A 17,793-nucleotide genomic window follows, 5' to 3' on the forward strand; every position below is an offset into this window, starting at 1 on the left:
ATGCAGTTACATAGGTTGAAACGTATCAGAAACCTTGAGAGATTTTATGTTTATTTTGTACTTCTTTGACATTCTGAGATTCGTAGTAGTCAGTATTCCCATAGTTTAATTTTGTCCTTCAAATGGAAACTCACAGCTGGAGTGGTAATGTGCTTAATTTCTCTACAAAATATAACCACTTAAAATTCTGCTTTTATCCACAGGGTTTCAAGAGAACATTTAGTGGTTTCTCCCTTTCCTAAGTGAGATAACACACATAATTGGTTCTGAGAATATAGTTGCAAATGACACCTCAGACATCCTCTAGGGGATGTCATGGGAGCAGCTGAGCCCTGCTGAGTCACTTTCCTACTGTCACTGATGAGACCAAGACAGGGTGCTTTTGTTCTACTGTAGACCTCCCTTCTCCTCCAAGACAAATCAGTCTTCACCCGCCAACATTTATCCACTCACACTTGATACAATCCCAGGGTTCTTAATGCCAACACAGACTCAAACTTGACTAGGCAAACAGTCTGTATGCGTTCTTGACCCTAAAGTGGGAGAGTGTGACTACAAATGTAGTGACTTGTTTTACTGCACCTTTGGCTCTGGATGGAACAATAAGCTTTTATTCTTTCTTTAATTATTTTAACCTGTGTTGATTTTTTTTCTTACTTTTCTATGCTTTTCTTAATGGGTTTGCCACCCACTAACTTTGTCTCACTTTCTTATCCTCCTACTCACAGTGACAGCAAAAAGACAGCAGATACATTCATTAAGAAAATAAATATAAGTAGAAGAACAAAATTAAAATATGGCTAATCTTACCATTACCTGCTAATGTTTTGCTTTACTTTTGTGAAAATGTAGGTTATACTCTAATCCCTTCCCTGCTCGTACTCATAACCATGTAATGTTACCGCAGTCACCTGCTTCACTCTGCCTTCAGGAGGGAAAACTTCAAACAATTTTATAAATGAGACTATGTATTCACTTTTTAAAGATCTCTAAAGATTTATCTTTATAATTTCCTTTGGTTTTTGTAAATTTAGTGACTCCAGACATAATTTCCTCTACTTTGAGTCACCCATTCCCTTCTAAAAATGATAGTATTTGTTAAACACACATGACAAATAATGGGTTTCTCTCTGGGGTTTGCATTCATTTTTTGTTGTTGTAAACTGCTACTCTTATCTCTACTTTTGCAGTAATATTATTGTGATATGTTTATTATTTTGAATTTTTGGTTGGATTTCTATTTTAAATAGCTCCCTTTTTCTTCTTTATCATCCTATCAACCAAAATTAACACATTATGCAAATTCATGTATGCGGTTCATGAGCAGATTTGCTGGTACTCTTCATGATTCATATTTTTGTTGCATATGTATTTATATTCTTTTTTTTTAAGTCTCTAATAGGCTGAGTCTTATATATATGCAGACACATAATTAATGGCAAAGAAGAATTGAGCAGTTTAAGTGTGGTTTTAAAATGTTGGTAATAGATGATAACTTCTTTTTGGAAAAAGAAAAAAATGTTTTCTTGCTCTGAGTGGGATGCCAAGGCTCAAAAGAAAATGGCAAAAGAAACTTAAAATAGCTACTGTCTGGCATATGATAAAAATATGGATAGTAATAGATTGATTACTAATTTCCTTTGAGAGATAGTCTAAGTTTTTCCACATATTTGGTGGAGTCAATTAAGATGGTTGTAATATTTTATCAGCATTTTTTGTGACTCTGAAAGCAGAAATCTTAGACAATGGATGGTTGTGTTAATCTGGGATTTAAAGATTATCCAGGAGTGTGACAGATGGTCAAAGTGATGGCATTCCATGGTGCAAATAAGAACATAATGATATACTGGATCATACATTTGTGGTTTGACAGAAACACAAGTGAGGTCAAGAGGATGTTTACAAACTTAAATGAGCAGTCAGAATCCAGTATTTGAAAACTGAGATTAGAGAAATTCTAGGATTAAAAGAAAGGGAAGTCAGGAAACCTGAGAGAAAGAATAAACATTCAGTAGAGAGTGTGAGGGGCTCATGCTGCTGAAGTAGTACAAGATATATTAGTTCATTTGGTTTTAATTTCTTAATACACAACATAGTGAGGACGTTATAAAAGAAGACAGGTTCCTGTTGAGTATCATTCGAAAGATTATTTGTCAAGTACTTACTATGTGAAAGGAGCTTTGTAGGAAGGCAAAAGAGCATTATTTCATGTGAGGGCTCTGAAAATAGTTAAATTATGAATGGATCTTATTGTTGCTGGAAGAACAGAAAAAGCAAAACAATATTTATTTATCTGGTGAGGTTAAGATCCTATTACCTAGTTTTGTCTTCAAATTTATATATACATGAAAAAGTGGTTTGGTCCAATTAGAGATCAACATCTGAGGATCTCAAATATTTCTGCTTTTCTGACAGATTTGAAAATATTACTTTAAAAGTCTGCTAGGCTATGCTTGAGATACAGTGTATTTTTATACCTGAGTTGTCAAAGAAAGAATCCATTGAAATGGCAGGGAGCATATGAGTGTCTAATAACTTAAGAGTTCTGAAGAACACAATGTTTTAATACTTTCCAAGATCTGAAGTAATTTTGGGTTTTATTGTAGGATTTGTTTTGCCCCAGGGAGTATTTTAAAAGCATCCCTTATTTTAACTTAAACTGTGTTACAGTTTACAAATATAGCACAGAGATTAGACTCCTTCAAGATTTTTTCAAAATATTTAACAAAGGAATAGTAGGACGCATATCACTAATGCCAGAAAATTATATCTGAATTCTGAAACTAGAATGAAATATACTATCATATTCTGTAGCCTTTTATCCCTGTAGAAATATGGTTAGAAGTATGCCTGTCTACCCAAAAATATATTTTACTGTAAGTAGTTTTGTGAAAGATCCCTATGAAATTATCAGTCAGCTACAAAATCCCTGGAATTCTTATAGCTACAAAAATGAATTATATAGTTATTAGTATTGCTTTCCAAAGGATTCCAAATTTTAATTCTTTCACAGTAAATACATGATATTTTTAAAGTCTACATAAGTCATATATCTTCATGGCAGGCTCCCTGCTTCCTGTAACATGTGCCCATATCTTTTTTTAGAACAAGAAATTGGACATATAACAAAATAAAGAATGCACGATCATCTATTTTGAAATTCAGGACTATTTGTACATTACAGTGATATAGTTGTATAGAATATCAGGATTTTATTGATTATAATCAGAAAGATATTAATTACTAAGAGAATTTCCCAAATTGTACTGGCTATTTTCTGAGATCATTCAGTCACCTAAATCCACATGTGACATGTAGAATTTTCACATTTGGTCATTTCAGAGATAATTCATATGAACTAATTTTCTAACTTATTTTACCATCCCAGTCAGGTTCTTCTAAATATACTTCAATGGATTAAAGTAGCACTTTAGTACTAGACCCAAAGTAGTAGAACCAAAAGTTTGCACAGTATTTCAGTAAACTCTTTCAATAAAGAGAAGCTTAGAAATTCCATACTTTTATTGAATACTTCTGAGACTGGTTTGACTTATTTGGCCCTTCTATGGCCTTATTGCTGCAATCAGAGATATGTATTTCAAATATGTATAGTTGTTATTCAAGATCTCTCCTATCTGATTCTTTACAAAGTTTACCATGCTTCTTTAATTTATATCTTCTAGTTTAAAAAGTCTTTGGTGCTAGCTGTTCAAAATCTCCTTGAGTCCTTAACTAATATGTTAGTTATATTAGCTTGTTTCACAAGTGTTTTAGTTATGTTTCTGTGTCTATCCAAATTACTGGGAGTTAGGATTAAGAATTAAAGCCTGAGTACACATTTTTAAAGGAATGTCATTTATTTGAAATTGATAATTAGCACTTCTCATCCATAGATGTTTCATCTTGCTATGGTTTCACTTTATTCAGCTCATATTAACTGTTTTATCCATGTAGAAGTCATGCAAGACTTGCTGTACTACTTGGTTCATTTTTTTAAATTTTTACTTCAAGTTTAAAGATCTTTGTTGCTCTTGTTACCCAATTCTGCAATTTCAGGAGGACAAATTTTATTCTATATATGTACATGTATATGTTTGTATGTGTATGCATCTATCTTCTTATCTCTTTCATTTTAGTTCACAGTTTTCTTGTTCAAGTTCAGTGAGCCTTTTGTGAAGTACTCTTTTTGCAGTTCCAGTAAGGTACAGAATATCCCTTATCAAGAGCTTATTATTCTGCAATGCTAAGCCTTTCAAGGTGGGAAGCACTTTGCTTCCTAGATCCTCTTTACTTTTTAAAAATCAAACCTTCAACCAGAAAAAAGGGCATTTTAATGTTTCCATGTCTGAGAGCTTTTTATTTGATAACTTAAAGTGTTCTAGAAACATATTTTGGCTTCCTGTTTCTGATTGCATTCCCAGTAATTATCCTGAAAGTGAGCATGCTTTCGGATTAAGAACATGAAATGTACTCTAGGCTAGAGACATAAAAGGGACTCCCCATCTACCACTGAACATTGTTATTATTGTATAATGTTATTATTGAATTTTGTCATCCCACACATTATTATTCATGTTTACTGAGATCAGGAACCACCAGCATCTTACATCTCTGGCAAGGACAATCCAGCAGAGAGATTCTCAAACATGTTTGTGCCTATCACAACTTAGTTCATATCTTTTCCTTAAATGAAGGAATTATACATATAGGCAAGTTCATATTAGTCATGATGCTCCATTGTATGATTGACATATGTGCTTCTGCAAAGCTCAGGTCTTCTGGGAGAGTACTGATGACTCTTCTACCATATATAACACACATAATACAATGTCTCCTCCTTTTCTTTCTCTGTTCTGAAACCTATTTCATAATAGACAGCTGATAACATTTTTCCCTTTCCTATCAAGTAAGGAAATACTTTTTAAATTCCTATTTAGATTATTTTTTTATGCTCTATAACAAACCTTCAATTATATAGAGGTATAGATATGGATACAGATATAGATACATACACATATATATGAATAGATGTATTTATGTTTCATGTTTTTTTATCACCTGTATTAGATTGAATATTTTAAAATTTATTATCTTTGCATTATTTTAGCAATGTAAGATCAAGAAAATCTAGCTGTAGGACATTGTATCATGACTTTTTTAAACATACTTATATGTAAAGGAATCCCAGTTTTCAGAATAAAAGAATTCAAGTGGTTCAATATAAGAAATTAAAGTCTTCAGTGTAATTGTCTAATGATTCACCTACTTTTTAGTGAAAAGGAATTAACTCATAGGTGCAATCGCAGATTGGATTCTCTGGGAAGCAGACTGACTTAGAGTTTAGAGGGCAGGGTGTTTACTGGAGTATGCTCTTGGGAACATTTGTGGACCACAGGGGAAGGAAGAAGGGTTGGGCCAAGTCAAAAATAATAGAGCTGCGGTGCAATTCTAATGCCTGATGGCTGACCCCATAGGAAAGCTCTGGAACTAAACTTGCCCTTCAGCATTGCCTGCCTTCCGTGGAGGGCTCTACCTTTGTAGCCTTGCAGCAATGAGTCACTGATATGTGGTGCTCCGCAGGGTGTGACCTTGGGCCAGGCAACAACTGAAAGGTAGGGCGACAAGTCCTTCTGTGCAGGCGATCTGTGCTAACCCCAGAAGGGTCTTTTAGCTAACAGAATTGCTGGGATGAGGAATAAAAATGCTAAGGTAATCATATATTGTGTGCCCCTAAAGGCATCAGTACCAATTGGATGTGAGTTGGTGAAGAGGCAGTGTGACTGTGGTTTTGAGTAGGATTCTAGAATGTATTTGGTTGTATCCTCATCCTGATTTACTAACTCTGTGATTTAGGAAATATATCCTCTGGAACTTACTTTTTTTAAAATTTTTAAATTATTGTTTATAGTAAAAATTATTTTCTCCTAAAAAGTAAGGAATTTAACATTGTCTACCTTACGAGGTTGTGTAAGCTTATCAAAATACACCATGCAGGTATTTATTTAGTGCATAGCCTTTAAAAAGCACCTGAAAATAGAATTCGGTTTTACTGATCATTAACTTTCCCATGATGTGCGCTCTATGGAAAGAGAGCTTCAAGTCACAATGAAGTCTAAAAAAGGTTTGCAGTTGATTTGAAGTCTTCTTAAGTATATTATCTACACCAGTTTAGATATAAAATAAAAGTTCATTACCTTAAAGTTTTGTGTTCATTACCATCACCTGAATACTCTGCTAAAAACACAGATGTCTGGTGACTTATTGCTTGTGTTCAGAGTCACCAGGCTGGGGAAGGAATCTGCTGTCTCATCCCCAAGTTCAGGACCTGCTGGCTTTAAGGCACCTGCATCCTTTCAAATCCTCTGGCTATCATGTCCAAGTCCAAAATGTCTCTTGTTTCCTCCTGCCTCTGTCTTCCACTCTTTCCCCTCTCTTTCAGTTTGGGTTCAATTAATGTTTCAGTTTGAGAACCAGTATTAGTTCTTTCATGATCACTCCTTCAGGTTCACTTGTGCATCTCATACACTGAAAAAAAACAAAAAACAAAAACCCCAAATCATACCTACCCATTTTATCCATTAATGGAAATGTGCATCTTGACTGGTGGTTTTACTAAGTACGTTTTGTTTTGCTTATGTCTGTCATAGATAACACAGCGAGCATTCTGACAAGGCGGAGGAGATTTAGTCGAACTATGCAGGATGTGTATTATCTGCCCATTATGATCTCTGACGGTGGAATCCCCTCTCTCAGCAGCAGCGGGACCCTGACGGTCAGGGTTTGTGCCTGTGAGAGAGACGGGCGCGTGCGGACCTGCCAATCAGAAGCGTTCCTGTCGTCCGCTGGTTTGAGCACAGGAGCCTTAATCGCTATTCTCCTGTGTGTAGTCATTCTCCTGGGTAAGTCATTCTGAATCCTGCTGTATGACAGCGCCTGGGAGGGGAGCCTGCCAGGGTCAGGGCTGCATTAGAAAAGAGGCAGAGGGGTACACACAGAGAAGGGAGAAAGAATATGCCATTTTGACAAAACCTAAGAATTAATGCAGGAATGAATAATTTGGATAACAAAACAGAGCTGCATCTTTCTCAATGCCATAGTTAATCTAGAAATAATCTGATTCAAATGTAATGAAAGAGTTGAAGTATCAGGAGGATAAGAAGAGAAATCTACTTGGAAAGGACCTATTTTAGAAAGAGCTGATATTATTCTAAATCCATTATTGAATGAGCTTTTACAATATATTTTAAAAGACGTGACATCATTCTAAAAGGAATATGAATAACAAATGAAAAATAGGTTTCTTATAGAAATGTTTACTAGTCTAAAAATTGTCAGTATTGGCTGAATGTTAAAGAACCCAGCACTACAAAACTATAAATAATTTTGTCTTTAGTGATATTAAATTTTATTAAATTTAATGAGATTTTTTGAGAATTGTACTGCATGTAAAAAAAAATAAAACATTTTCTCTAATTATGTATTATCATTTTAATAGTCTAAATTTTACCATAACCACATTAGAAGCTATTACTATAAACTCTTCAGAATTACTATTTAAAACAAGACAGCAAACCCAGATTTTTATAAGAATAAATGTGAAAAAATCTTTCTGCTTCACTGTTGATAGTGGGTACACATTTCTTTTTCCAGTGTGCCCCCCATTCCATCTTTCTCTGAGCAGCCTTATCTTTTGTTCTTTTCTTGGTTCTATGCACCCATGAAAAAAAAAATTGTATACTTTGCTGAGACAGAGATTTTCTTGCAAGGAATGGTCTTTATTTTGTTCCTGGGGTAGAAGACAAATTATTTGTACAGAAGGAGTGAAGAGCATGGTAGAAAGAGGCTGAAAAGTGGAATGGATATTTAGGCAGAGGTGAGAGTCTGGGGCTTCACTGGGCATGGTAAAGATGGTGGACTTTGTTCTAGGTGTGCAAAAGAGGTTTAAAGCAGGAGACTCCCATCACAACATTTATATTTAGGGCAGTGTGACCATGAACAAGGGAGAGAACAGATCTCATGATGCCAAGCGAGCATATAGGCAATGAAGTTAGGAAGACGATGCAGCTATGTGCTGTTCAGCATGGTTTGGACTTGCACATGCTTAGGGCAGAGCTGAAGGAAGATGAATAATATCAAAATGTTCAGAGGCTAGAGGTGAAATCAAAAGTGATCTTGGAGAATTGTTTGCAGATTCTTGGATAAAACTTTTTATCAGAATCTTAACTGGATGTTTACTGGGAGTACCTGAGATTTCACTGGAAAATTGAAATGTTAATAATTTCATGCCAGTGAACAAATACCTAATGTTTATGACACAGTATCTTTTCCTTGAAACAAATCTCCAAGGGCTAACAATAAAGTAGACACAAATAAAAAAATAAAAAGTAATCTTAGATAAATTAGGTATGTGGCTGAGTTAGAACAGTACCAACGAGGACTTTTCATCCTTTGCTGAGCATGAGTCCTGATCGTCCCAGAGCTGGGGGACACCAGGAGGCTACTTTATTGAAGGCACTACAGCAAGAGAGTATAAAGAGGGAGACAGTAAATCGGGATAGAGCTGTGATGGGCTCCAATGTGATCACTAAATCAAGGAGGATGAGAGTACAGAAGAGAGCAAAAGAGAAATCAGGAAAGAAGGAAGAAAATGAGTACAGTATAATGTCATAAGGATCATAGGAAACCACTGGACAAAGCATTCAACAAGTCAAAAGCTCCTCAGAAGTTAGATCAAGTCCACTGGCCTTAGCAAAGTAGAGCCTGGAGGTTTGGGGCACCATTACAAGGACTCTATGATTGCAGTGCAGTCTTTTATAGTAGATGCAGGTTGGAGAAGGAAGCCAGGAAAATCCAGCTTTCTAAATTTTATTTATTTACATATTGATTGGTCATAACCACTCCTTTCTTTAGACATTAACATATATTTTTTGTTTTGTTTTGAACAATTAAGACAAAAAACTCAGAAGCAAACCAAAAACAGAAAATAAAACAATTACCAACATTGCTCCTTCTAGGATTCCTAACTTAAACCGCAAAGAATTGAACTCAGTGACTTTAATGTAAGTTCTTCTAGCCTTTATTCTGGGAGATAAAGACAGTTTAGTTGGAGGAGACATGTTACCTTTGCCTTTGTTTGCATTTATCACAATAAAGCTATTTTCGTATACTACGATAAAAGTTTGAAAATTAATTGTAAAATGTTAATTTGTAGGTACAATTAAGGCAAATTATGTATAATATATTTTTGTGTGAAACAATACTTCCCTCTTATGAAAATGCTGTTTCCCCTTTGGGGTAAATATTCTCTAAATCTTATTCTATCTCTTAGGACTAGTGGAACAAAGATGTTATTTAATATGTTTATTCCTTCAATTCTTATTGAAATTCAAATGTGCTTCTCCAGTTTTATCCAAAAGTTGTGGATAATTTCTTAAGCTTGGCTTTAATTCAGTATTTATAATGCAACATATATTTTTCATGGCATGGTAAGAGGAGTTTTTCATTGTTATTTAGAAGGAATCTAGCCAACACACTCAGAATGTAGCCATTTGTACTTTTGAAATAATTTTGGCTAATATATGAGCTCATAATCTTCAAGGAAAATATCAGCACCACCAGAAGTAGCCAAACTTTATTATAGAATTTATAATTCTCTAATAACATCCAACCCTAACAGGTAACCAAATTGTGATATTATTATTGTTAATATTGAAATATGCTTTAACTATTACCTGTTTGTGAAAATGACTGCAAGTGTATAAGGCCATCCTTAATTTTGCTGCTAATGATTGATGTGATCCCAGGTGACCTATTCAGTCTCTTGCTTTTATTTGCCAATCTGTGAGGGTAAGGTTTCAACTAAAAAAACCTGAGAGTCAGCTATAAAATTTTGTGATGCTTATTTATATTTTATAATAGTTTAACTATGATTCAAAATTTTAAAGTATGGTCAGTCTCCATCTATATGTGTATTGGTTATCTGAAAATGGTGCTTGAAAAGCAAAGGTTTTAAATTTGAATGGTAGATAGACATGTTATGAGTTGGGTTATGTTCTGTCAGGATTACCATTGTCAGGTCCATTGTATTGGATGATTGGGAGAGAATTTAGAGTAAGCCTTTATAATGCAATCACAATTTGGTGCTAGCAGAAGGTGTACTGGAGTCCTCTTTACCTCCCAGGGATCTGACATGCATTTCCCACCTGCACCCCACCTTCTTGTGGAGGGACCAGAGCAGTTGGCAGAGCAAACCTAAGTTACACTTGGCAAAGAAATCACTGAATCAGGCTCTGAATCAAAATTCTGCCAACTGTACTTTAAATCGCACATCACATGCAGGGAACTAGCTACGTCCACCACCTGGATATTTCCTACTGTTGGATACACATGTCCTGATAAATGGGGATCAGGGTGGATTTGGTGTGAGTGGAGTAAGGGATGAGAAGAAGAAGGTAGAATTGGCGAGGAGATAACTGCCAACCTGTTGTCATCTGACCTATCTGGAAGGACTCTATGGATACTCTGTGGGCTCCCCTTAGTTTGAAAAAAAATAAGTTTCAATGAGAAGGGCCATTACCTGGTAGCCAATAGCACTACAGAAGTTAATGAAAATAATCTCCCTGACTTGAGCCACCTCATTTCTACCAAATTTAGTACTAACATATGATGGTATAAAAAAGAATAAAGTGATCTTTAGGGGTAAAAATATCACCTACAAGAAGTATTTTGGGGAAGGATGTTGGGAGTCAGGACATGGTGTACCTAAGTGCAAGCTGTAAGACAGTTCAAGTTGCAAAAACTCAAAACCCCTTAGAACTATAAGCCCTACAATTGATAGATAAATAATTAAATGATGTAAGAAATGCAAATACAAAAATATATCCCCAAATTTTAATTCCTTTATGATGAAAATAATGAAACTTAATAAATTAGTTTTAATTTTCTTAAAAAGATAGAATCAAGTGGGTTTAAAATCCTGGCCAAACTCAAAAATAAAAGAAGAAAAATAAATTTACTAAGAATAAATATAGAATTTAGAATAAAGATGTCTCAAAAATATTATAGTTTATTCACGTTTTGATCCAGATTTTATACAAATATCAAAAATCTTTATAATTTTGAACAAGGAAAGATAAGCTCTTTATATATATATATATTCATTTTTTTAACAAGTCCATGGCTATATCTTATTCTATCTTCCTAGATGACCCACTGTAAGAAGAGGTTATTTTGTTTCACATGTGTGGTTTGATGGACTGTGGGGAGGGGTCATTTGAATATACTCAATTTAACTTCCGGTTTTTACATAAGGACTTAATTCTCAAATCTACTTCTATAATTATTATCTTCATTCATTCTCTTAAAACACATTTGATCTTTGGATTTTTTTTTTAATATTTGGTTTGATTTTCAAACATTAAAAATGTTCTCAGAATAACCAGGTGTTTGGCATTATTAGCAGCCATAAGCTGATTTAAAAATACATTTAAAATTATTTTCCTAGTGAAGTTATTACTATTCATGAAGATGCACTTAACACAATGCCACATTATCAGTTTCACAGAGACTACTCCTTTGTTCATCCATACAAAAATTGTTTATGGAATATTTCTGTATGCCATCTGCTCCAGAAGCATCTACTGAACAAACACAAATGTAAAGCAGTTGATTAGGAGCATGTTTAATCATCCATGTTTCTGCATTCTTCTCTGAGTTGGTTTGCATTTGCCTTTGATTAGAAGGACCATATGTCCATATTTGACCTGATGTCTTATATTAATTATAAACAAAATCCCCTTTCATTCATAAAAGTATCTCAGATTGTATGGTTTTAATTATATGTTGACCTTGTATTTAATTGGTATGTAACAAACCTAGGAATCTTTGATCACTGGCAAATGACTAAGTGTGAAAAAGAGATAGATACAAAACCTCAAAGTTCAAAGTGAATTAGTGTCTATATTTTGAATCAAAATATATCAAGAATATTTTCTAAAAGTATAAGGAATAAACAAATTTAAATATCTTAATAACAACCTCAGCATCACCCCCTCTATCTCATTAGGCAAATATGGAATTAATATTGATAAAGGATGCAAATTACCACAACACTTTGATAATAGTATTGATCACACTCTCCCTCTTAGAGATGCACATAAATTCCCTTGACATCAACCACCAAACATTTCAACATAAGAGAAAATAACTTAATTTATTCACATGTCAGAAACTTTACTGTAATAAATTAGGCAGTCTGTAGAAATGGATGTTTACTCTAGAACATCCTTCTCCCTTAATCATAAAAATGAGCAGAAATATACAGTGGGCAATAAGTTTAAATTTCTGAATACAGTGGAGTGAGTACTTGAGGATGCTGTATAGGCCAATGAATTAGAAAGATCTAAACTGGATTTACACAAAAAGAAATAGTAAGGTATTAAATGCATACTGCATTCAGCAAAAATCTTTTTTTTCTTTTTTTCAAAAAATATAGTATTATATTAGATAGTGTCTTTGCAGTGTAAGCAACATGTATGGAAAATCATTTTGTGCCATAGCATAGTATTTGTGGATCAGGGCCACATATATCATGAGCATTTCCTTCTCAGCTTTCTGGAATCACTGCATTCCAAACACAGTGACTCAGTGTTTCCCCATGTCTGTCATCATCTTTCCCACCGCATTTCCCCATTACCTAGGCAGTATCCTTTAATTCCATGCTCTTCAAGATGGTTATCTCACCTTCCCTGTAGATGTTTTGTCCATTCTGTTGTCTTCATTCCCATAGACTCTCATTTACCTTTTCTCTGGAAAATTAGATTCCTCCAGTGCACTGTGACCATCTCTTTCCACATATAGTAAACTTCTCTGCTGTAATTATCCTTTCCACTTCTGACTTGAAAATAGATTCTTCTGCCTCTCCATGTTGTCAAGTCTTAGAAGCACATGCACACTGTGACATCTAGTTTAAAAACAGGCAGAGTTCAGCTATATTAATTAGGGGTATAAATACAAAAAGTTATAAAAAGAAGTAAAGAAACAATAATGATAAAAATAAGGATAGAAGTTAATTTCTAGAGGTAAGAGGGTGCTTTCTAGGGTTCCAGGTACATTCTTTATTAGAAAACAGCTAACCTGGTGTTTACTTTATAATCATCTGTTAAAGATTACATGGTGTTAGCATTGCTAGATAAAATACAGTATACAGACAAATAGATAAAATGCAATATACAAATGTGCATTTTAGATTTTAAAATATGTGTATATATCCATAGGTATATATTTGTGTGTGTATTACATATATATAATATGCACACACATATATAGCATATCACATACAATATATACATATGTTATACATATGTATACATATACATATATATGCATTAATATGTAGGTAAAATTTATCCATATATGTATTTATAGGAAAAGTGTGGTCATACAATATTTGCATTTGTTTGTAATCTCAAATATTACATATTGCATGGAGAATACTTAATGTCTATATATCTATGTTTATTTATGCATATGCCTATATAGCATATATATACAAGATATACATTATATTTAGTATAATATATTATATTATATTATATTTAGTATTAGCTTTATCTTGTATTCAAATGACAAAATATACATATTGTTATTTACCTCAAGTTCACATTTAATTATTTGCTAAATCTAACAACCCTATATGCCATTGCAATCACTTCTCCATCACATTAAAAAGAATGTTTAAAACAATAATAAACATAATAATGACTATCATAAAACTTAACGTATCAGTTGATCAAAAAAAGAACAGTCTGCAGAGCTAAAGTAAAGGATATTGTGATTAAAGACTCAAAGTGGAAGTGAGGTCATTATATTTAGGAATGGTTTCATACCATCAAATAGAAAGATTTGAAAATACTGAAAACTGCCAAAGTGCCCAAGACCCATTTCTGTCATTCCATTCAATTGTTGAAGCACTATTGGTAATAAGCCACTTGTCCATCTGGCCACTCAGTTTCTTTCCATATATTTTTAAATAATGAAGAAAGTAATGGAAACCCCATCATGTTTGGCATGAAAAGTCATCGGTTCCAGCACCAGCTCATTTACCATTTATATGATTGTAGACTTAGATCTTAGTTATCCATGCCGTCACTCTTGAGGCTGTTTCCTCATTTCAAAAATGGGGACAGCCACAGCTCTTCTGTGAGGAGTAAGTACATTATGTAAAGAACACTTTGTAACCTGAAAAATTCCTAGGAAACAGAAATTGGGTACAAGGAAATTAACATTTTTGCAGCTTGATAAGGAAATGCAATTATTAATACATGATAACATTCTAAAGGTAAAGGATGAAAGAGACCAGCCATGTAAAATATCGCTGCTCTGATTCCTACAAGTCTTAAAAGTAAAGGGTCTAAGGTAGGGGCTCCTTTCTGTCCAATAGAATCCTAAAATATCCTGCCTTTAATGTATCTAACTGGAAGGATTATGTATCTGTAGCTAGACCAACCCACACCATTATTTTTCCCCTTCAAGTTTTCATGTTGCTTTTCCATCATCTGTTAAACACTGTCTGGCCTGCAATGAATCAAGAATCGTGAAAGCAGAAGCCTGGCCCATGAGACTATTGTGATTTTCTAGAGATCAGCAATTCTCAGTGCTTTGCAGAGATCATTTTTTTTCCCTTCTTTGAGATATTAGAGAGTCTTGAAGTGTTATTCGGAGAGTGCAGAGATCAGGGTCATGTTACAACGCAAACCTAAATGGAATATTATTGATGACGGGGGTGGGAATTTGCTGATGTCAGTTCTCCAAGAATTGCTTTCTTTTTTTTTTTTTTCTAATATTTATCCTCTTTTCATTTTCCCTCAGCGATCGTAGTACTTTTTATCACATTGAGACGCAGCAAAAAAGAGCCCCTGATTATTTCAGAGGAAGACGTGCGGGAGAACGTGGTCACCTATGATGACGAGGGGGGCGGCGAGGAAGACACTGAGGCCTTTGACATCACAGCCTTGAGGAATCCGTCTGCTGCTGAGGAGTTCAAGTATCGGAGAGATATCAGGCCCGAACTGAAGCTCACCCCCAGACACCAGACATTGTCCACTCTGGAGAGTATAGATGTTCAGGAATTTATTAAGCAAAAACTGGCGGAAGCCGACCTGGACCCCAGTGTCCCCCCTTATGACTCCCTTCAGACTTATGCCTATGAAGGTCAGAGGTCAGAAGCTGGGTCCATCAGCTCGCTGGATTCAGCCACGACACAATCAGACCAGGATTATCACTACCTTGGAGACTGGGGGCCTGAGTTTAAAAAGTTAGCTGAACTCTATGGAGAAATAGAATCTGAAAGAACAACTTAGGGGGGCAATCCGTGCAACATTCTAGAATTTGCTTCCTGAGTACGTGGAGATAAAACCTCAGCAATGGCAAAGAAGAAATGTGGAAACAGTACTTGAAACAGTGTAAGCTGTACACAGCTTCTGTAGAAACAAGTGCCCTTTTCATGATGAAAACTGGGTTATTTAATCATCACAGAGTCAAATTTAAAAAAAATACAGAGAAAAAGCTATTGTTCCTTGTGTATATTTTCAAATGCTCAATAAAGTCTGTGGTCCTGTTTAATTAAGAATACCTGAATTAAGCCAAATGATGATATTTGTTTCCATATTTTGTGATTTCTTTCAAGAGCAAAACTAAATAGAAAGGTTCAAAATCACTTATAACTGATTCTTGGGGTGGCACACCACAAAATGAAATTTGTGAAGGTAACCACCAACTCTTTTTCCACTTTTCTGAGTGAACTCTTGAGACCCACACCCTGTTGTTATTGAGACAGATCTTATTCGCTTTGTCTTGTATTCACATGACATGAGGTATACCCAGGATACCATGCCACGCCATCATGGACTTGTATGTACCATTTTCCTTTGCCCTCCCCACTTCTTTTCTCCATACGAAGTTAATGGAGCATGGGGATTTGCTGCTTGCACTATAATGTATGCAACTTCTGTGCACCAGATGTGCACTGCTCTCAGAGACAACCGTCTCTGTCCTGCCTGCCTCCCTTTTTTTGAACAGAAAAAGACTCCCACCTTCTTTTTTTGAATGGTTTAAGACATATTTAGATAATCTGATATGTCAGGGAATGTTCTAATTAAAAAAATAGCTTCAAACCTTATCCCGTACAAAACACTGGGGGATTCTATTCCTGTTTCCATTTGGTTTTGCACAGGGAAATCAGCAGAGTTGATCATTCCTATACCTAGAATTAGTTTTCAAAGTTTTGCTGATCACTTTATACTTCACTTATTTGTAACATGAGCAGCCATCAAAAATAAGTACCTCATATAACAACATAGTGTGAAAAGATTATCCTCCAGTTTACATCCGCTTCATAGGCTAATGATTGACTTATACCTTTATTCCGTACATAGCTTCAGACTTTTCCCTGCCTCTTTGACTGATTAACCTTTATGTATCTGGGATCTACAGGCAAATGTGTTGGAGTAGGAGCAAATAAAACATAGGACATTCACACTTATCCTTGGGTATGTCCCCCAAAGGCTCTTGAGCTTTAAAGTCACAAACTGCAAAACAGAAATGTCGGAGACTTCCTTGCTTGCCTATGGGGGAGGACAAATGAACATCTGTAAAAATGCTTTGCCAACTGCAAAGTGTTGTGGCTTGCAGATGCTAATTTTCTAATTCCTTTAGCCTATAAGTGTATAGTTACACACATGTTCAATAAAATAGTATGTCATCATAGAATTTCACAAAACCTTCAACAGTGAAGCAATTGTTAACTAACCATATAATATACAAATTTAATTTTTTGATATTTTCCCAAATAAGCTAATTTTCTTAAAATTTCTTGGGGTTTTTCTCCCCACATTCTTTAGATATTCTGCTGTTCTTGCTATTGGTCTTGACGTAGAGCTCAGAGCATAATGGCCCTAGTCTCGAAAGCTGACCACACTTATGTATTTCAGACGAATTGGAATTTGGAATTTTGAAACCCACAAATCAAGAATTATTTCAAGGGGGGACTTTTTCTTTTGCTCTTTAAATTTATTATAATCTAGTGTCCTGAAAAGTCATATGACATTTTCTGTCTGATTCTACCTATGTGCAAAATTTGGAATTTTGCCTCTGTTTGCAACTGCCCTGTGCTATCATATTTCAGTGTTGAATATGGGAAGTAACTAAGTTTAATTTGAATAATTCTCAATTTGTGTTTCAAGCCTGAGGAATAAAATGTAATTTAAGTTTCTTACAACATTTTAGCTTTCCAGATGCTGCTTTATCATTTTTTTTCATCTCTTAACGGTGTATATGCTGGTATAAAGCTAAATCAAAAGTGACACTCAGGGGCTTTGGGGAATAACTTCTGGAAATACATACTCTGATTATGCTGATACTGTGCTACATTCACCCTGAATGAACCATTTTGGAGTTCTTTGGAGAACTACAGTGGATCTTGGTGTTTTGACTTTCCTATACAAAGAAGACTAGGAAGGCCAGGTTTTGGATGTCTATTAGGCTTCAAGATTTAGATTCTCGATAAACTATTCATGGCTTTTGTCTGTTTTTGCTTTGCTTTGTTTTGTTTTGTTTGTAATATTCACCTCACTTTACGGATGAGGGTTTGAAGGATGAAAATGTGAGTATACATTTAACCATTTACGTAAAAGCTAAGGTCCTCTGAATGATTTACGTACTAAAATATTTCCCTGATTTTGTGGAAAAAGTACTCCAGATCCATTAATTTTAATTATACATTATAACAATAATGAA

At 34.7% G+C, this 17,793-nt stretch overlaps 1 protein-coding gene across 4 annotated transcripts in view; it reads left to right on the forward strand.

The window, feature by feature from the left end:
- Nucleotides 1–17,514, forward strand: part of CDH18 (cadherin 18) — a 1,060,019-nt gene extending 1,042,505 nt beyond the window's left edge. For 2 of the 4 annotated variants that reach the window (XM_036896722.2, XM_036896721.2), the window contains 2 exons: nucleotides 6,648–6,899; nucleotides 14,869–17,514. In XM_036896722.2, the coding sequence (XP_036752617.2) occupies nucleotides 6,648–6,899; nucleotides 14,869–15,359 (743 nt within the window). In that variant the 3' untranslated portion in view covers nucleotides 15,360–17,514. Of the gene's footprint in view, nucleotides 1–6,647; nucleotides 6,900–14,868 lie in introns of those variants that run through there. The other 2 variants (XM_057496160.1, XM_036896723.2) reach the window with 2 other exon arrangements.
- The last annotated feature ends 279 nt before the right edge of the window (nucleotides 17,515–17,793 follow it).

Source organism: Manis pentadactyla, chromosome 2 (genome assembly GCF_030020395.1).
Source record: "Manis pentadactyla isolate mManPen7 chromosome 2, mManPen7.hap1, whole genome shotgun sequence".
Classification (NCBI taxonomy): domain Eukaryota; kingdom Metazoa; phylum Chordata; class Mammalia; order Pholidota; family Manidae; genus Manis; species Manis pentadactyla.